General features: G+C 36.2%; 1 protein-coding gene across 2 annotated transcripts in view; it reads right to left on the reverse strand.

Annotated features, from left to right (window-relative positions):
* The window catches only part of LOC140138050 (LIM/homeobox protein LMX-1.2-like), an 85283-nt gene extending 74905 nt beyond the window's left edge, over positions 1-10378 (reverse strand). Inside the window, exons 1-3 of one of the 2 annotated variants that reach the window (XM_072159892.1) lie at positions 9938-10378; positions 9400-9505; positions 4123-4315 (exon numbers count right to left, since the gene is read on the reverse strand). In XM_072159892.1, coding sequence (XP_072015993.1) covers positions 4123-4315; positions 9400-9505; positions 9938-10003 — 365 coding nt within the window. In that variant the 5' untranslated portion in view covers positions 10004-10378. The remainder of the gene's footprint in view (positions 1-4122; positions 4316-9399; positions 9506-9937) is intronic. The other variant, XM_072159891.1, reaches the window with a different exon arrangement.
* Positions 10379-22118: the final 11740 nt, after the last annotated feature.

The raw sequence follows: 22118 nt of genomic DNA on the forward strand, positions 1-22118 counted from the left end.
ATCTGCATGCCCAAATTTGATTGTGTGGTTGATTACCTAGATCTGAGTTTTGGCAAATATTGGCAAAAGTGTGTAGCATTATGAGCTAAAAACTTGGAAATATATATGCAAAGTTTGAGACTTTTAAATCAATTTGATGATGCCGTGTGGTAGTTGAAAATACCAGAACGGAACTTGTAAACATACATTGTTTTCCTTATAAAGGGTTGTCGTCCGTATTCGCGCAAAGTTTGCATATTCATGGGGTGTAAAAATCGATCTAAAATACCGGTAAAATTGTAACGGCTAAGTGCTATGTGCCTATTTTTGTCGTGATTTTTAAGTGTAAAGAGGAAACTCCCTACCATTTAACAACTTTTCCTGTTCAAAATCCCTAAAGACCAGTCGTAATGCTCACAAATATGATCAAAAGGTTTGGCCCAGGGCCTCATAATAGAAGGCAATATCCTACACAGCAATGCCGACTGCATTTGACGTTGTACGACAAAATGGTGCAGTTGGTTTATCCACGGATTTACAACGATTTTTCTTCCGCGTCCTTACCCCTACTAATAGTGCACATCTCTCCGGGGACATGAAGCCGATAAATCCAGCAGCTCTGTAGAGGAGGACACTGTTCTACTTAAAAGACTAGAAGTGTTGGGTGATATTTTATAATATTGTTTGATAATACCGATTTTCTCTAATGAAACGTGAATAGAATTCGTTAGGGACATGTATGGGTGTAATTTTAAAGTGCTTGGAAGATTGTTAGGGCGTGATTAACCAAAAAGACAACCGACGAGTTAATTGGTATTGTCCCATGTAATGATAGTTTGCTTTTTGTTGTACGTATAATTTTGTTAAACAATGCTTAGTTGCCTTTTGATGTCATTGATAAATTGACAGAAAAATACTCTTGGGACACCGCGAACGTTCAAAAGCTTTTTTCTTCCATTTGTAAATTTAACAGACCCGCTTGCATAACTAATTTGGGGAAATCGACAATCATGCCTGCAATTTCACATTCTCTATTTTATCGCAAACCCTAACCATGTTCTTGCATATGTGAGTTTTATTGAAGACCGTCGTATCAAACAACGTACAGAAGTAAACAAGGTTTGAAAGAGTTTGCTTTCGATCAGTTTTGTATCGATTATGACAGGGAATTCCCCATACGAGGCCACCTGTTTTTGCTACAAGATAACTCATTTTAATTAATACGCACATACAGTGTTTGGTTTTTGCTCAGAATGGGAAGTCTTTCAACAACAACGAAAGTTAACTAAAATTTACACATCATCACCGATCAAAATGGAATTCATTACAAAATTGGTAAATAAATATGTAAGTTCATATTAGTTAGTACAACTGCGCGTTTTCCATTTTCGTGATGTATTCATAAAATAACATTAACAGGTTAAATTTCACAAGCACGTGCATGACACACACGTATTTTAATACGTTTAAAAATATGTTTTAAAACATTTTACAGCTATTTTGCTACTTCCTGTGTGCTCCCATACACAAACATTTTAACCTTTAATTTCAGTGAATTTAACGCCCACACCTTCACACTTACACCTACGTACATGGCGAAACCACCCCACCAACGCCCACCTTCACACATACATATTCACCCTACACCCCACACCCCACATCCCCACCACACACCCACACGGCTGTAAAAGTTTTAAAACTCATTGGGCCTCAATCATGTCAATTGATTTTGCGCATCAGAACGTCGTCTTTCCACTTCCTGGGTGTACTCGCAAAAAGATATGAACTTTTTAGAGAGCTTTATTCATACTCTCGCGTCAGCTCTCGCGTATACCGTCCCGGCATACCCCACCCCAGTACCCCCATCTACATCATGACATGACCCACATTGACCCACTGGCTATGCAAATTTTGAAATTAATCATATACTTATAATAACGCAAGCAACGTAATCTTTCCATCTCCTGGATATACTCATAAAAGAATCATTCGAACCGTTTTAATATATGAATGGTCTAAACACACATGCATGCGCACGTGCATACAGGCAACATTCCCCCACTCCACACCCCCATTTATCACAACTATATGTACATTGTATAAACATAAAGATAGAGGAAATGAACGAGAGAAAAATTAGAGAGAAGAAAAAGAAGATTGAGAGAAAGAGTAGAGAGGGAGGGAAGAAATAAAAGAGGATGAGAAACGAAAGACGGGAGGGGGAATAGAGATATGATCCCAAAGTTGCTTGGAACCCCCATATCCAATATAATATGGACACGCATGGGTTCCCATAGTAGAACCTCGCATCGCAACTGTCAAAATGCGTCAGCATCGACCATCAAGCTCAGTCAATGCAGCTATAGCTAGCAAATTTTAATTACTTTTTTCATTACGACTCGGTAGGACGATGACCGCTATGATCTTTATTGAATCATTCATTAATATTTATTAAGCAATAATGGGTCAATTTTGTTTCCAAGCTGGTATTAGCACATTGCGATAGTATTGTGCGAAATGTATAGCGTTTATCAAAGGTGTGATTTTATGTGATCTTTGCTACTTCATGTAAACATGGTAAAATGTTTCTTTTTTCTTTTTTGTGGTAACTACATACATTATTGTACATTCTGAATTACGCTTGATGGTGATACGTCGATGGTTATGCGTGTTTATGTTTTATGTGTGTTATTTGTTTGGTTTTTGGTAATAGTTTTCATATTTTGTTGACATATTATATCATTTAATTGTTTCAGCGCATGGTTAACGAGTAGGAGTATATTGACTCTAGTATCACATGATTATGATAATCCACACTGATAAATGATAATCACTGCACTTCTCTGCTAAAATTTTGGGCATAATCTATTCATTTATTAGTCTTTAAATGTATATTTAAATCAAAAACGTTACTAAATGCAAAGTAAACTAACAAGAAAAAAACATTCAAAATACGTTTTATCTCTTTTTAAAATTATTGTATAGGCAGTAAATGAATAAGAGCAGTCGCATTTTGCTGAGGCATCCCATTCCTTAAATGCCGAATTATAAATTATCTTTGTCCTTCCTTGTTCCCAACTGGATGTTTCATCGCACAATTTTATTCTTTTAAATCTTCTAAACAACCTTTTGTTATTACAATTTTGAAGTGACATTTTACCATAGCTGAAATGAAATTTCTGCCTATAAATCCATGCGCTATACCATAAAGTAAGCCGAATCTTGACGTACGTATACACGCGTAGATATTTGGTAATAATATTGACCTATTGGGGTCTATCTCAATAACGCTGGAATCATATCGATTTCATATACGTTGCCTAGGCAACTCAAGTATAAGCAGTAGTATAGGCAGTATCGAAGATGAGTAATATTTAGCGTGCAAAAATATTGGGCATTTATCTGGTAGACTAGTAAAATATGCATTTTTTAATTAAGCAAGCTCATCATTGTTATGTTAAGTTCGTTGCATTTGTATAACACTTCAGAAAAAAGTCAACAGTGGTTCTTAATGAAATCACATTCAAGCCTTGATCTGAACAAAGACATGACTGCTAAGTCTTGAATAAGATCAACCTAAATTACGTTAAAATTCCACATTGCAAGAACGACGTACTTGACAATGAATATACAAAGTTACTTACGTCGTTCTGGCATTCCGTTAACGATATTATTTTCTCTTCTGAATAATGAATATATCATTTGAAGAAAGTACGCTTTCTGCCAGTGATCTTAGAATGTAGTATTACATATTTGCTTGAGAAGTAGGTTTTTCTTATTAATTAGAGTTTCGAAGTCACAAAACTGTCCTTCATAGAAAGGGGAAACTGGCTTAAAAGACCTGCCCTACTTATACACGACAAAAAGGTACAACTGATATATATATATATAAGGACCAGGGTATGGACAAAACCTGGAGAAGTTTGCATTGACCATATTGATATGCACATCAATATAGGGGTCAGATTTAGAGTTAGTTTCATGAAATTGTGATATTTCAGATATTTTTGGTATACCATTCTGCTTGAAGCCATTAAGGTGGATATTCTTTTGGCAAAAATACCAGACGTGGCAAAATATGCAGGTGTCAGGAAAATGGTGAAAACGAGTTCGATCAAAGACGTTATAGTTATTAGTACTTACTTTTCATAGTCAATCTTGCAGTAAAGTTTCCTCTCCCTTGCGAAACATGAGTGTGCTAAAGGCGAAAGACATACGCTGCATTTTAGGCATTGTTCGTGCCAGCAATTATCCATGACTTTCATTAGATATCTGTCTTCTATTGGCCGCTGACACCCCGCACAAAGCTCCTTACTCGTCCGCGATGATCCATTACCTGGTAGCAACAAAACACAAGGAAAATCACATTCAGTTGAAATGATGATATCAAAGAAATCTTTAAAATGGAGAGTTTGACACCAGGAAGGTGACATTACCATGGTAACCAATGTGTTGTCATAGGTAGATTGGGTGGATTTTGATTAAAAATTATATAAGGTGGTTCAAGATCGGCATTTGGAAGGGTACCATTTTTCATTTAAGAATGCATAAGAAAACCTGAGAGTTTGGGTGGAGAGGGGTCGGAGATGTTTCATCCTCTTTTAGGGGTTAACCCCATGTACCTCATGCACTCACTTCCTTTATAGAAACCTAAATACTGTGTACCGGTATATCGTTTATCATAATGTCTTGTAGTTACAAGTTGTTATAATGTGTGGAATTATAAAGACCTATATTAAACTTTCTCTGGTGCTAATTACCTTTAAAAGTTTTCCGAATGACGTGTTATTGTTACTATCGCGCCATTTGTACAAAATTGTGGAGCGAATGGTGCAATAACATGACGTCAAAGTTGTGCGTTAATGCTTGAGAAAAAAATCATAGATAAAAACAAATACGGTACGATGCGTATTCACCAGTGCCTTAACAATACGTAGAAAATCTTATTGAAAAAACAATAACATCGTAAGTTAGGTCGAGGACATTAATTAACCTATTTCTATATGTCATGCTTTTACACTTAAGAATGTATGTACAACATTCCAATTGCACAATATTTCCTTTAGTTTCTTGTCCAGCCAGCAAACCTTACTGTGCTATTGTAGCTTCTCTAGGGCAATTGTCTCACTAAATCTGCGATTAAGAGACATGATATGCAAACTGATCTGGTTGAAGAGCCCTTAGCCCGTATGGTTCAGCTGGCTCGGGTAAAACTCCCAAGTGCACTATGTTTGCTAAAAGACGCACTGAGGAGCTGTGCCAAGAGGCAAGATAGATAGCTACTGAGTGTGCAACGTATGGACCACTTTAGAAGTCTATATCGCATGCACAAACCATGATCTATTTATATTAAGAGTGAAAAAACATGTAAGGAATGAACCTTTTCTGTAATGGTATATTTTGTGTTCATAGAAAAAACAGGATGGTGATTTGTGATCTCGAGGATTGTTTGAAGTACAGTTTGTGTTAAGAACAACAATTTCTATTAATGGTCGTCATCATAATGGTCGTCGTCGTCGTCATCATCATCATAATCATCATCACCGTAGTCGTCGTCGTCATTATCATTATCATCATCTTCATCGCCATCTTCATCTTCGTCTTCATCTTCTGCATCATCATCATCTTAATCTTCATCTTTGTCATCTTTTAAGAAGATGAAGATGAAGATTAAAATCTTCATCTTCATCTTCATCTTCATCATCATCATCATCATCATCATCATCATCATCATCATCATCATCATTATCATCTATCATTATCATTATCATTATCATTATCATCATCATCATCATCATCATCATCATCATCATCATCATCATCATCCCTATATCAACAACAATATAACAACAACTTATTCTTGATTTTGTCATCATAGTTGTTCCTTGTTTCGTTTTTTCTTCAACAATCAGAAGTTAAGGGTTATCATACTCATAGTTACTACTTTGTTTGCACTTTTTAAAAATGGGGCGTTGTCCTGTAGCTGAAAGTAGCCGGATTTGCCTGTTTCTTTAACACAATACAAGTAACAGAAACAAAACGGTTCGTGATTTAACAGTTAAAATAGTTTTATGCTTGAAAAATCAAGATTTTTACACTTCAAAAATATCATAAGTAGCGACATTTTGAAGGTCAACGTCAATGCATAACCCTTCTTGGACCTTAAATGAACTTTGCTCACAAACAGTGCCTCAAAATTATTATTATTATCATTATTCTTTATGGTACGGACGAATGAAGCACGGTTCGAGACCTCGGCAAAACGCATTGTGTAAGCTTCAGTGGATATTTAGCGACGGAGAAATGATCCAAGCGAAGCGAAAAAGAGGACTGCAAAATAAGCTTGGCTTGAAGGCAATGTATGTCGTCGACACTGCTGTGTTTTTGTTCAGTTTTAAATGGTCTGTTAAGCCGCAAAATCGGCACGTGCCAGAGTTTGTAATGCCCAGATCCCCCTCCCTCTTGTACCTTCCGGGGGCGCGACTCTGATTCCATCTTAACGCCCATTAAAGCTTGCCTCGCCTTTTTATATACATTTTACGGGCCTTAAGCTTGAGAGTTTTGCTATGAAAAGGACACATACGTATTACAAAAGAAAGACGGGCAAGAAGAACACGTTTAGTCCCTACAGCTGCACAAATTGTGATTCGTGAACAACGCGTCGTTGTTTGACCTGTTCGCGTCCGGCCTCTAGTTATATGCAGCATTTAATGTTTTAAAGTCTTACATTTTGGTCAACAATTCCAACAAGATAAACATGAAATTCAAGACAAAGTTCTTTAAACCTACACGTGCAAAAGTAAATCTCTTGTACAACGTTTTGACTATAATATGTAAGCATTCAAGTCAGACACATGTATACTTGATGATAACATTGCATGCCATCAAAAACAAGAACTAGAAATCCATTTTTAAATAAATTCACTGTACTGGGACCCATCCCCCATTGCAATAAATATTGCAACACCAAAACTACTCGTCAAATGTATACAAATGCCATATGTTAGTAAGTGTTAACCACTGAATGATGTCAAAAAGTATCAAAGATTTATCAAAATACATCTTCGTGGTCACCAAATTTGTCCGAATGGACCCATTTTTCTGTCGTTTTGACCACGTTTTGGTCTCATGTGACATGCACCATGCTATTAACCCGTGAATATTTGGCGTTGATCGGCGCAGACGATAGTAAATAAATACGCACATCATCACTTTAAAAAGTGGGTCGAATCGTTGCCTATGCTCAATATCGTAAACGTCAAGGCAATTCCATAATGTGCAAAATGGTCATTTGGAGGCTTTTACGTGCAACACTTTATATACTGCGTTTATTATGAACTAAAACAGAAAATATCTCAAATTTAGGCAAGATGCAGAAAATATAGGATCTCGACATGTTCATCTGTCAGTACGCAGTTCTTTAACTCCAATATGTGTGTACATGCATATAATGACCTTTGCATGTGTTGGGTACAAAAACTCATACTCCACATCACTTGAGGTAATGAACTATGGCATTGACATGAGAGTATTTTTGACTCATTATAGTGAGAGTATTGGCTATATCTGTAGTATAACCATGCACTTAGTGATTATACAATTATAGATATTATAATTAGGATAATCTACTAAGTGTCATATTTTTGTCCAGCCTTGAACCTTGATTTGATCATGTAACCAGATGCATGAACCATTGAGCAATTAATACTACAATTTGTTCCGAACAAAAATGGCATTTCATATAGTTTCATGTGGTGATGTGTATCTCTGTTATGGTAAAAAACTGTAGGCTTAGGTCAAATTGAAATATCGAAAAAGTAGTAGTATATTAACATATTTCTTTAAAAAACTAATAAATAGCAATTTCAGCATAAATTTTACTCGTTACTATATATTCTATCAAATATAGCAAACGTAATTGGTGCATATCGTTCATGATAATATACTCGAAAGTACCCCATTAGATGTTAATATTTTAATGCTTGGATGAGCTAACACCCGAATAGGCCTTAATTTTAGTACCATTTTAGTCCTGAAGATAGTATATGATAGTAACAATTAAGGTAATGAGGTAGAGAGTATGCAGGTAATGGACCTGCCGTGGTCCTTAAGAATCGCTAAATGGTTCTGCGTGACATGATAGGGAACTCATGCTCGCCGTAATTCCCGACTAACCAAATTTCAAGGCGAGACGTTGCTATGGTTACGGCATCATCTTTAATTGCTTAATCACTTAATGGGTCTCGGGCATATAACGCACACAATGGGTATCAATACTGCTTTTGGGAGATAGCCATTCCTATACTTAACAATCTATGCTGACTTACAATATATATTATTTATAAAAGTCACTTTGCGTTGTTATATACATACAATAATGACAATACCATTGTCTGCAATACCTTGTAAGACCAAAGATAATTTTTCCTAAAAAGATTAAGTATTGGAAATTTGTAAGTTTACTATCCATTTGGTTTCTTATTAATCATGTCATGAAATAAGACAGGTTACTTTTAATAAAACAAAATTATTTAAGGTACAATTATTTTAAAATGAGTAATTAATATATACATGACTCCAATCCATCCATGCAGGGAAGCATATCTGTGCATTTGTTAAATCAAATATAAAGTACAATAAATAGGCTTGTAGCAAAATTCCTGAAAACATTAATTTGTTTTGTAACCTTTTGTGTAATTTTGATGCGTTCGCGTTTAATTGAAATATGCATTTTTTTCTTTTTGCGGGATTGACATCATCAATGTAATGATGATCCGTGAGGTGTAATATTTGCACATACACAAAATGACATGATTATATGTTGAGCTGGTCATTATTAATATTAACAGCTCGTCACCCACTTGTATCTACATGTTTTATCAAGTTCTCCTTTTTCAGACAAATTATTAAGCTCTAGTCTAAATCATCAAAATTGTAAGCTATAGGTCTAAGAATAATGTATAGCCGGACAGACTCTTAGACACAGCGACAGAATGCTCCAAATTAGTAATAATTATAGAAGTAAGCTTAAATTTACAAATATGTTGAACTTTTACCCACTAATGCAATAGGCCTTACTAATTGGCCAGGATATTGTAATAATGTAGCAAGTATACAATGATGACAATGCTAGGTCTCATTCATGCTCTCCACGTGAAAAACTAGTTCTAATGAAAAATCGCTTTTGAATATCTAGGCCTATCACCTATATGAGAACGTCGATAAACGCTTAAATTTTAAAATTTAGAGAAAATAACACAATAATTATAGGTTCTACCAGCAGTTCTTGAAATTATTTCTACAGTTATTTTGAGTAACCCAATATAATATAATAATTGCTTGAAATTGTACACTGACGTTTATTCACGTACGGCAAAATGCCACCTGCTTAAACTTAAATTAACATTAAACATAACTTACTTAAAGGCGACGATTTGCATTCTGTTATAGGACTCTCCTCCATGTCAACCTTCATTGTAGGAAATGATTCCACAACCACTTGTCCGCTAGGAAATATTTCACTACCCTGATGATAAAATATAAAACATAACGAGAGAAAAAATACATTAAACACTGTACAGTCATGTCGTTATTGTCCATGATAAAATATGCATACTTTTATTCCAATATAAAACCCATTTTGACTAATAAGCCTACATTTAAAATGAATAATTTAGGAAGATGATATGAATTATTAAATGATTGTGTGAAGCATGATTGATCAAAAAATGAACAAAAGTATAGGGAAAAAACTACCAAGTTTATATGAAATAATATATTACCATAGTAACATACGACGCTTAGATACGAGTGGTGCATTTCACCGCCAGATACCGGCTATAATCAAAATTAAAGTTTAGTACTACCAACAGCAATGTTGATTAAAGAGAATAACATGCACCTTCAAATTAAACCATTTCATTTGTTTTTGTTATAATTATTTTTAAATAATACACACCTTTTGACAATTAATATATGGCTCGAATCTCCTGGAAGACACGATATCTCCGCTGAGCTTAACCATTTAAAGCTGATCCAATGCAAATTATTCCCGAATCCTCGAGGCCTCACTTGCCACACAAAAAAGTTGGTAAAATTCACAAAATTCTGTTCAAAATCACAGCTTTTACACAATTGTCAACAAAAATACAGAGCAGACGACACAGCTGAAAGATAAGTACCGATGAAATATTCCACTCCAGTAAAAAGCATAGGCGATATAGATGTTTCCGTGATAATGCAATAAGATTGAATGATTGGGTTTAGCAGTCGACAAACACTCTCCTCCGTACACACGACCAACGTGTGAGCACTAATCCCTCCGCTGAATTTGTGTCGCCACCATCGCAAACCTGCAACGATAAAAACCAACACCGTCACTGCTCTGTCGACGGAAAGTAGTTCGCTCGCTTCAAAAGTTCAATAGCTGATGAAAATTCATCCGCCTGCTTGTAAAGTGGTTGTCCATCAATGGAGAATTGTAATGATTGTGTGATATTGCTTGCAAATTTCATTTCGTGTAATGTTAAAAATCTATTAAAAAAATGCTTTGGATAACATTTTTGTCACCTTTTTTTTAATCGAATATGAATTGCTACATAATTCAAATGTCTTTTTTCAATAAATAAGATATAATTTCCATTAAGACTTGAACTGAAATGAACATTTGAAACATTTTTGCCTATTTTTGTTGTTTGAGTAAACGTCGCTGATGGACATGACGGTACCATGGGCCTATATGGTCACCTTTGTTCACGTAATCTAGTTTGCGTGAACGTGACAATCATAAATTTATATGATGTTGTATTTTATGAATATATTAATAATATGATGCTCTCTCTACAGGTCCCTTATGTGTTAAAAGTGGCCACATCTTCAAATTATCTGGGACTAAAAGCTGGAAATTGCATGACATAACATACATCGCATGGCAAATTATTTCTCTTAAATTATCATTGGGATCACAATTTTCCAATTTTCATACATTTTTGTACTGTTGAAATTTCTCTTTTGATTACATATTATATTTTTGTTATCGTGACAATTATTGATAATTATTGATAAAGTATAGTATTCCATAAAGGTGATTTATAATTCTGAACAATTTATTATATTTCGACAACATTTGTTTTAAGCAAATTATATCAACACTGCTCTACTAGTAAAAATGGATACGATTGAACCTTTCCTAACTCGCAACAAGTTGCAAGAACGGTCAGTTACAACAATAGGTTTAGCAACATGATATTAAACCTTGAATCTTATTATTACTTGACTCAAAGTATACATGCATCATTGGTCCAAAACCCGTGAGGATCACAAAATCACCTTATTTTGATACAAACTGTTGAAATTTTCTGGTCACGCTGTAGTAACTCGCTATTTCTTGTGTTTTGTGTGTCGCGTGGCCAGCACGCCCCATATTTCAATAACGCTCTTTGTTTTACGATCTTTTAGCCCTACGGACAATAGGAGACAAACTGAGGCTATTGTTACACGCGAACAGCTGGTTCAGAACGGTTTCAGTGTTTCCTTCCGACTTGGCTTAAAAGGTCGCAATCCGTAACGGGTGATCTGCCGTAGTCATGGTATCACCTAAAAATCAATTTCGTTCTAAAATACTAATTTATATATACCTCAAGAATAGGCTCAACACTCGCATATCTTATTGAAAATATAGATCAGTGTTGATATAATTATAAATAAGGGCAAAGTTGGAAACCTCAATGTGATCCGATCTGAGCCCGTCATAGATTCGGCATAGAGAAGGCTAAAAGAACTGACACACCGATCATGTTAAAGGGCCACTTCATTACATGATATGCGCATCATTACACCCCCCCCCCCCTATACTCCAAAAAAGTTGCGATTTTTATATCTCAGAAATCTAGGACTGCATAACGTCGCGTATTATGACGTATATACCATTCTTGCTTGCAGATTCGGTGGTTTGACAAAGACATCATCCAATTCGTATGTTATGCCTGTCGACAGAATGTCCGAATCAACTGAAACGTTTGAAATCAGTTTTTTCGTAGACAGGCTATCTATTGAACCATGTTGCCCTGTAAAGAGCATGCTATCACGAAATAACCCTTTTTATTAAAGAAACCATTAAAGATACTTTGAGTCTAAATTGTATTTATTTATTTGTTTATTTACACGAAAATGTTATCACAGGCTGCTGTTTATTTATTTATTTATTTATTTATTTATTTATTTATTTATTTATTTTTTTTTTTTTTTTTTTTTTTTTTATTTTTTTTTTATTATTTATTTATTTTATCTGTGAGACAACAAATGTATATATAACATATTGCATGGTCTAGTGACTCGTTAGAGATATTGAGGTGTAGTCATGAGTTAAAGACCCTGGATTTGGATTATGACCCATTTTACATTATACTTTTGCAGGCTGGAAAATGAGATATGGAGGTGTAGTCATGAGTTAAAGACCCTGGATTATGACCCATTTTACATTATACATTTGCAGGCTGGGAAATAAACTATTAACCTTTATGAGTATGTGGTCTAGTAGATACGGGGACAAATGACTAGGTGTAGAGACAGTGGAGTTAATAAACCATGGAACTCGTTTAATTCCGCTTTTGATACAGATGATACCGGTGCTTTTGCGTATGTATTGTGATTTGAAAAATAAGTGTATCTCTCAGTGTAAGTCTTGTTTGCATAAATAATTATGGTATAATGACTGTTTGGTGGTGTGGAATCATCTTTCTTGCAGATTTGGTCGTTTGCTAAAGACATCATCCAATTCGTATGTTCTGTCTGTCGACAGAATGTCCGAATCAACTGAAATGTTTGAAATCTATTGAACCACGTAACCCTTATAGGTGTTGTATTCATTAAAGAAAACCGTTAAAGATTCTCTGAGTCTAAATTGTATTTATTTATTTATTATTTATTTATTTATTTATTATATGTAGGCCTATATATGTGAGACAATAAATTAATGTATAAAATTGCATGGTCTAGTGACTCTTGAGATATATGGAGGTGTAGTCATGAGTTAAAGACCCTGGATTATGACCCATTTTACATTATACATTTGCAGGCTGGAAAATGAGATATGGAGGTGTAGTCATGAGTTAAAGACCCTGGATTATGACCCATTTTACATTATACTTTTACAGGCTGGGAAATAAACTATTAACCTTTATGAGTATGTGGTCTAGTAGATACTTTTACAGGCTGGAAAACGAGATATGGAGGTGTAGTCATGAGTTAAAGACCCTGGATTTGGATTATGACCCATTTTACATTATACTTTTGCGGGCTGGAAAATGAGATATGGAGGTGTAGTCATGAGTTAAAGACCCTGGATTATGACCCATTTTACATTATACATTTGCAGGCTGGGAAATAAACTATTAACCTTTATGAGTATGTGGTCTAGTAGATACGGGGACAAATGACTAGGTGTAGAGACAGTGGAGTTAATAAACCATGGAACTCGTTTAATTCCGCTTTTGATACAGATGATACTGGTGCTTTTACGTATTCATTTGTGATTTGAAAAATAAGTAAATCTCTGTAAGTCTTGTTTGCACAATATGGTCTAATGACTGTTTGGTGGTATGGAACAGTGACTAATAAATGAAGATGCTAGCTTCAGTTGATAATTTTCGTTGGAACTAATTAAGTTACTCGTTTAACTCGTTTAAATATTCTCTAAATTCCAAATACAATTGTTTAACTTTTGTAATACCCCCCCAATGAAAAAACATCTACCGTAAAATAACTGTAAATATTGTGAGAGAAGGGGAAACATCAGTGCATATAAATTTTATTTTTTATTCTTGTTGAAAATCATTAATTAAAGGCTTGTACGCTATAATTGTGATAGTCGTGATTTTGGAACATGTTAAGTTCTTTCATAACCTTCTCAAATATTCAAGATATGTATTGACTTACGTACATAATTATACGAGGTATTGACGTGTTGACTGCTGCAGGGAAAAGGTAATGGGTTAAACAAGGGCTCTTTCACTCATAGAAAAGAGGGTTTCAAGTAGAAAAAAGGTTCTTCAGCTCTCCTGGATGTAAAACCTTTACAGAACTACAAAGAGTTCTATGGGGTTCTACAAAGGCCTGAAAGAACCATGCCATGTAAAGGCAAACCATTTTGTGCGGTACTTGCAATTCCCTAGAACCTCCTATAGAACCCCTAGAACTCCTTTTACTTTTAGTCTCCAGTAACGTGAACCCAAAAGCACTTATAGTGATGATAAAAAGGAATGTCTCGAATCTCTGCATTTTTCTTTTGATTTGGCAAATATGTCTGACAATTCGGTATATTATGTCAGAGTGCATCATCTTCAACTTGACATCTTATAAGAAAGCAGCTCAACATCGGTTTTCCAATGCCTCAACATCTTACAATTTAAAAATCGACATACCCTCTCACAAATGGTCACACAGCTTTCTGAAAATTGTGGTAAGAGGCATAATAGAAACAGTGGCGTAACTTTGGGTCAGGGTGCCCGGGGGCGAAAGTAGTTCGGGTGCCCCTGACCAACATGGTGCAGAGCTAATCAATTTTAGTATTGAAAGCCATAGACCTACCGAATAACTTACGAAGTGTTTCAGATTAAATTTATATCATGTTTCAATGCAGTTCATGTTAATAAAACAAAATGCTTTCATATTCTCTAATGTTCTCTTACTTTGGAGACTCGTCACTAGCTGCAGTGACGTAGCATATGGCGCCCAGGGGCAAGAATACAAAATACCCCCTCTTCCTAAAACAATTGCGTGCGGGCGCGCGAAAATGTGCATAAAAACCACTAATTTGGTATTTAATCAAGTTGAATTTAGGTTTTTTAAATGACAATTTATATGTTGCAATGCGCGCGAAGCGCGCGAAAAATTTTGTGTTGAAGGGGCACCCAAATGAAGAGTAATTCAATGCATGGTGGGTAAAGGTTTTCACTTCTTTCCTATAACAAAGTACTATCGTGTCAAAGGCTATCCAGGCTTGGGTGCCCCTTAGCCCGGGTGCCCGGGGGCACGCCCCCCCAGAGCCCATAGGAGTTACGCCACTGAATAGAAATGGCCGCTCATTTAAGACCCTGCTTCCATCAGCACCATGCAGGCATGCTTCACAAGTAAGCTTCCTGACAGGTCCATGGTCCATCAAGCCACTCCAGCCACGTGTTATCACCCAGGCTCAAACCATGGTTTGAAGTTTTTGACCCCCGGCAGGTCTGTTTTAAGTGCAAATGCGAGGAGCAAGCATGCAAGGCAAGCTATCCAGAGATGCAGGTGCCTGCCACGGGCCCACAACCGACAAAAAGTCTGAGCAAGCAGTAAGAGAGCGAGGGAGCAAGTAAACGCCTGTGAACCCGAATTTTGACATCTCGTTTGCCATAGCATACAGCAAGCCATTCGATCCACGCCATGTACAACTCGCCCGCAATGTTTCGCCAGGGAGCATAGAATAAATTCGACCGCCCCTCAAGCGATTGATAAGATTTTCTTTCATTCACTCGGCGCTCAATGTGTTATTCGTGTAACCTTTTACTTACACTACTGTATGCCTAGCTTTCTCCTCTTTCTATATATACTATGGAGACGATATAAAATCTTTAGGTAAATAAAATATACGGAGTTTGTTTTCCCCGACAGTTGAAAAATTAAACCTCGTCCAAACAAAAGTGGACACGGGGCGTTTTAATGCTTTGGCGTATACATGAGCGGTCCGTCTGAAAGTTTCAAGTTATATACTAAAACCCAGAGACTAAAACCAGAACAAAAACTAAGCATGTTTGTCGCATGTGAAGAGGCTATGTTTCGCCGTGCGTTCATTAAACTTGGCTAATGAATGTATAACGAATTTAGAACGATAACATATTCTATATCTCCTATGATTCAAAGGCTTGTAATGTGGACTGCGTCATGGTTAGCACTTAACGCAGAGACGGGGTTAAAATAAAACAAGTCCATGAGTGTTCTCTTGTTGTTGCAGTTCATTTATAAATCAGGGTGAGGAATTCAAAGTGTGTGTCATTTTGTACTTAAATACTGGGGAATTGAAATAAATAATCTCACTTTTGATTTTTGTTTCATTCATCAATAATCGATTCTTGTTTTTATCTAGTGTGTTATATCAGTTCATATGTAACTGCCATTTTGCGTGTAATAGTAGCGCACTCTCTGCTCACCTCTGATTTGTGATATTTAAACAGATATCTCAGCCTACACAGCCAGGTTTTTAATGCTTCAAGCAAACTTACAGTATATATAGACAAGATGAGATAGTACCCGGTAGAAAACCCGCCAGCCAAATATGTAAACTAGACAGAATAATTTAGTTAACAACACTGGAATTACTTCGATTTGGTAAACAGTGATAAAATTGCTATATCTACACGTCTGAAGACGGCACTTGATGGCTTATCTAATTACGATGTTTTACAAGCACCAACATGGTTTATCCCCTGTGGTAGTACTGGAGGGGGAAGGCCCGATAGATCTAGCTTCCCCCACTTTGCCCAAAATAAACCCAATTGCACGAAGTTACCTTTTGGGGATCTAAGATTGCCTGATTTTACGCGAATATTAAAATGTCCCCTATAAAAATTAACTCTTCCCTATATAAATATATAAAAAGCATGGATGACTGTTTTATATCTATCTCGAGAACTTTTTAAGCCGCTTTAAGGCATGTTTGACTCGTTTTAATCAAATGTAGGAATTCATTCGTTCATTCGTATATTTGTAAGCAATTTTGAACATACTTGCTATCTACTGAAGACAGCAGGTGTATTGCACTGCTTATAGCAATATACCGTGGGTATTTGGATACTTTTAATGCTAATGCTTTTCATGCCAGCCATAGGCTTCAACATAAAAAAGAACAAGTTTTGAGATATTTTCTCAAATTATCATGAGCTATCTTAAGAACCACTGAACCAACACTAGGCTTTAAGTACTCATTATACTGCATTTTTCATATGGCATCTGTCTCGTTTTAATCCAATGTTGGTATTCATTCGTTCATTCGTATAATTATTGTATAATAATAAACAGGGAAAATCTGATCCAACTGACCAGCGAGGAACCAAAGGATGGATCCAAAAGGATACAACAGTGTCACACTAGCAATGGATAAAATTAAAAACGGGAAAAATATGACAGGGAGTAACACAATACATATAAACAAAGTTAAATTTATATGGTAAGCAATTTTGAACAAACTTGCTATCTACTGAAGACAGCATGTATATTGCACTGCTATATATAGTTACATACCGTATTTGAATACTTTTAACGCTTTTCATGCCAGCCATAGGCTTCAACATAAACAGAACAAGTTTTGATATATTTTCTCAAAATATCACGAGCTATCTTAAGAACCACTGGACTGGACCAATACTAGGCTTGTTAGTACTCATTTTAATGCATTTTTCATGCTGATTCCAAATATGGGCATGAAAATTTACAATTTTGACATTTTTGAATTCTTAAAAAGTTTTACATGAAGAATAATATCACCACTTACATCAAAAATTAAATGGTTAAGTTATGTTTCTGCTTAAGATATTCTCTGTATTTAAAACGATGTCTCGCCGATAGTTGGGCATTTTTACGTGTCTTTCATTTTTAGCTTTTATTAGACATGTCTTAGAAAATTAACAATAGAAAAGACACAATCTTCACATGGTGAATCGAGACATGTCCTTCAGCAAGTCACGTCCAGTGTGAAGAGTTGTGAAGGAGCAAAATAAAGAAGTGTCTCGAAAGTGTCTTACATGACTCATTCCTGGATGTCAATACATGGACCCACTTGACCTGATGACCATGTCTTCCGCATGATTAACTGAAGACGTGTCTCCAAACTGGCTTCACAGCCAGGACGTGTCACAGTGTCTTAAGTCAAAACCCGTGATACACGTTTATTGTTCATGTGCTTTCTGTTGCTGAAGACATGACTAAAATTAAATTGAAGACGCTATAGATACTAATTTTACAGTATAGTTGCATATACGTATAATTTCATAAGGAGATCGTGGAGATGGGACGAAATACACTATTTTGATAACCCAGAATAATAAAAAAAAAAACACCACTTTCTTATAATTACAAGCAACCTGTATTTGCTGTATACTGAAGTTCCAATACACTTTTTTAGTCGTGCGCTCAAATTCTATACCGTTATTATTTATTATAGACTTTGACTTATATACAAAGCATGTAAATGCGACATCAGTGACAGTTTAAATTCAGTTATGTTCCAATTTGATGTTAACAAGGTTATGAAACATGCATACAAATGTGTCTATCACTTAAAATGACACAAAGCAATTATATTTTGCAGTGAAAAATACAGTGAACACGTACTTAAAAGTGGAACTATATGAAGATGATCATCATGAGTTTATTAGTTCATCTACTGTGAAGATGGCAAACATATTAATTCATGTGATCGTGAGGGCATGAAAGAGTCCACGTCTGTGGTGATTATTAATTTCGTCGGTTAATAACTTCCAACAACGTGTATAGACGTAGACATGGAAGTGTGCTGTGAATGTGGGCAAATTATACCTTTGCAACAGGAATATACAGATAATCTACGTCCAACAAGTCTCCGTGTATTTGTATTGATAAAGCAGGGCAGCAATGTGTTGTGCATTCTCAAATTGAAATGAAAATATTTTCACATTTTCAAATGATTGTGTTGTCAAAATTCACTGAATGAACCTATGACGTTAAATGCCATCATATTTATTAACCTTTTACCAATAATTGTGTTTTTAAATAGTTTCTGTTTAATGCTAACCCTTTTAAACACCACTTTTGTTTTTAAATTTTCAGATGAAACTCAAAAGCAAGAACCAGTGCACCGTCATTATGGGAACTATTCTCCACGGAGTACCAGCGCATGGAAAGTGTGCGTGTGTAATGCTGTGCGCATGCAAGGCGAAACATCATACAATGTAATGATTGGTTTAACGTTGAGCTAAATGACAATATTTAGGATAACCATATCATAATAATAAGTAAATCCAAATATGAGTAAAAAAGACCATTTAGCTTTCAAGAAAGGTTTATCCTTATTGGTAATGTAATTTACACTATGTACAAACGCAAAGACAATACGGAATGATTGGTGTTATTATGTTTAGACTAATTTGCAATTTGGAGGAAAATAAAATCAACTATGGGCGAAGAATGAAAGTTTATCTGTTTTGAAAGAGCGTGGCTTACTTGGTGGAGTTTGTGTGTTTGCTTGTTTGTTTGTGGGACCAGTCTCGAGAAATATGTTACTTCAAGCCAGCCTAAAAATATTATATGAATGCTGGTCGATATGGAAAGAAAGGAAAGAAGCAGAATTGAAAATAAGGAACAAGGAAAATGAGGCTACTCCCAACAAACCAAGTCAACAATTTTTCTGGTCAACATGGTTAAGAGAGTGGAGAGGTTAGTGATGGTATTTTTAGGGATTTGAATGCCACCCAATACCCAATATCATCTACTTTCATGACTTTGGAGAAAGCGTTGTTGGAAGCAACAGTTTGACCTGCACTATTGCAGTTTCATTTATCATGTTTTAATGAACCAACCCCTCATTATCCATGTAAATCATAGACAATGCATTTGCTTAGCCATTCTATACCCCGGTTCTATATGTCTCTGACTATACATATCACTCGGTTAAGCGTCTTCTTTCGAGATATAGGTTTCATTTCGCCTGAGGCCAATCTGCATACAAAAATGATCAATACTAATCGATATTATCGATTAACTCCATCGTGTGTTAAAACAAAACAGTGGTCGGGTAAGTTAGGATTAACATTGATGTGACCATTTTGAGGTTATAGCACGCTGGAGAACGAGTCAGCTGCACGTGGCAGGGTGGCTTGCAAGTATATTGCTTTAAAGTTTATTTTTTAACATGTTTAAAACATGTGTTACTACGATCATGTACAATATTATAAATTTAATATACACAATTAAAATGCTGAGCCGATAGCCTATATAATAGTGGTTTAGATATCTGAAGGTCACGGGTACGGGTTTGATTCCCATGTTGACACAGAGAATGCACCGACACCGACAACAGGGCTTCGATTCCCTGATTTTTGTCCGCAGTTTGCGACGGCATTGTACTTAACTCATTAATTTCGTTTGTCTTAAGTTTAAATTGTAACCCACTTGGATGAGTCCTTGCCTTTTCCTCTTGTTAGTTGTAAACACTTTTTCAATAACATCAATTTCGAAGAAGCATTCATTTTTGTTTTATTTTCAATTTGTGTGTAACCATGGTTACTGCAATTTCCTTTTCCTGTCCCATCTTGTTATTTTACAACACATTTTCAATGAAATCAAAACCCAGTAAATGGTGATTGATTCTTTTCTTTTTTTACTTTTTAAGTTTCTTTTGTTTGACAAAAATGAATATCACAATTAAATGAAATTCAGTGAAATCCAACATTCCCTACCGGTACCAACTTTAATTAAACTGTCCATTCAAATTCCATTTATTATTGAAGCACACTGATATGTTGAACTATTTTTGTTAGTACACCCAGGAAGTGGAAAGATAACGTCTCTCCAACACACCTTACTTTTCTCTTTTCTTTTCTTTTTACTCTCTCCCTCTCTCTCTCCCTCCCCTCCTTCTCCCTTCCTCAGGGCCGGATTTACCATTGGGTCAGATGGGCCCGGGTCCAAAGCCCAAAAATTTTTTGGGCCCCAAACTTGCATTGCGCATCTGTAAAACAACCATGTTTTGGGCCAAAATATGGTAAAATTGCACAATTTTTCTAAATTCAATTTGATGCTTCCGACGCCGCCACTGTCGATAGTGTACATAACCCAAAACTTGGCCACTTGACATGCTTGGGTGAATAATCTGCACAAGCCTTCCTCGTGGTGACTTTGGGGCCTCCAAATTTTGGCCTGGCACAGGGCCCCCAAAACGGTAAATTCGGCTCTGTCCTCCCTCGTTCTCCTCGGCCACCTCCCCATCTCCCTCCCCTCTCTCACCGCCTCTACCCTTTGCCCCCTGCCTCCCTCCCCTACCTCTGCCTTGTTTTCATCCCTCTCTTTCTCTTTCTCTCTGCCTGTCTCCTTAAATCATTCGATTTACTTGATGAACCTCATCAAAATGTGATGATGATGATTAGCTCTTTTAATCGTATTCATTCTAACGGCAAAACAGTGCTCGTAGGCAAGACGCCGGGCCGACCGCGTAGCAAAGTTCTTCATCGATTTTTGCCATGGCTTAGTTCGCATTATGCACACACAACACAGCTGCTGTATCTCAGGCGATAGCTGCAAAACGCCCTGCCCGCCCGGGATGATGCCTAGCCCGTCGTGCGCAATAGTGGGCTCAACTTACTAGCAAAAACGCGATGGATTTGGTCAACGAACCGCCTTGTGTCCGTTGAGACTCGGCCATTTCCTGACCAACTGCAACTGGACAGCCGATGATAGCTGAAATCCCCCAAAGGGGCCACTGTGTTGTTGCGCGATAGACATGTCTTCTGCCCGATGCATTTTATGCTTTTAGCGTTAAAAGGTTTTCTTGTTTTTAGCAGTCAACATTTTCGTCTTCAGAAGATAGCAATTTTTCATCGATGACTGCGCACCAAATTGATCCTGCTGATTCTGTGCCAATTTTCTGGTGCAATTTTCTAAACAATTAGCCTATTGCTGCCTTTAAAAGAATAGAACATCATTAACTGTCAACGATTTCATGCGTCAAAATGGCTCGTCTCATTAGTGAGTAGTGAGATATGGTGTGCAGACTATTGCATGATTACTACTGCCACAGACTTGGAGGTTCGTCATCATTACAACAGGTTGATGACGTCACTATGTATGTTATCCTATGTTATCTGAGAAAATGTGCTGACGTTTTTGCATTGGTTTATTTTAAAATGGTGCCTAACATTTTATTTGGGCCCCGCAGTTTAAAAATTACATTAATATCCTAAGTTGGGCTGCAACTTGCAATATATTGCATGCAAACTCAAATCATGCAGGCTATTGAAAATCGCCTTGACACAGAAAAAAAAGGCATTCATTTAATACCTGATTTTAAAAAGACAACCCAGTCCTTATATAATTTTAACAAATATGAAATGTTTCATTGTATTTTTGAAAAGTGC

Source organism: Amphiura filiformis, chromosome 17 (genome assembly GCF_039555335.1).
Source record: "Amphiura filiformis chromosome 17, Afil_fr2py, whole genome shotgun sequence".
NCBI lineage: Eukaryota > Metazoa > Echinodermata > Ophiuroidea > Amphilepidida > Amphiuridae > Amphiura > Amphiura filiformis.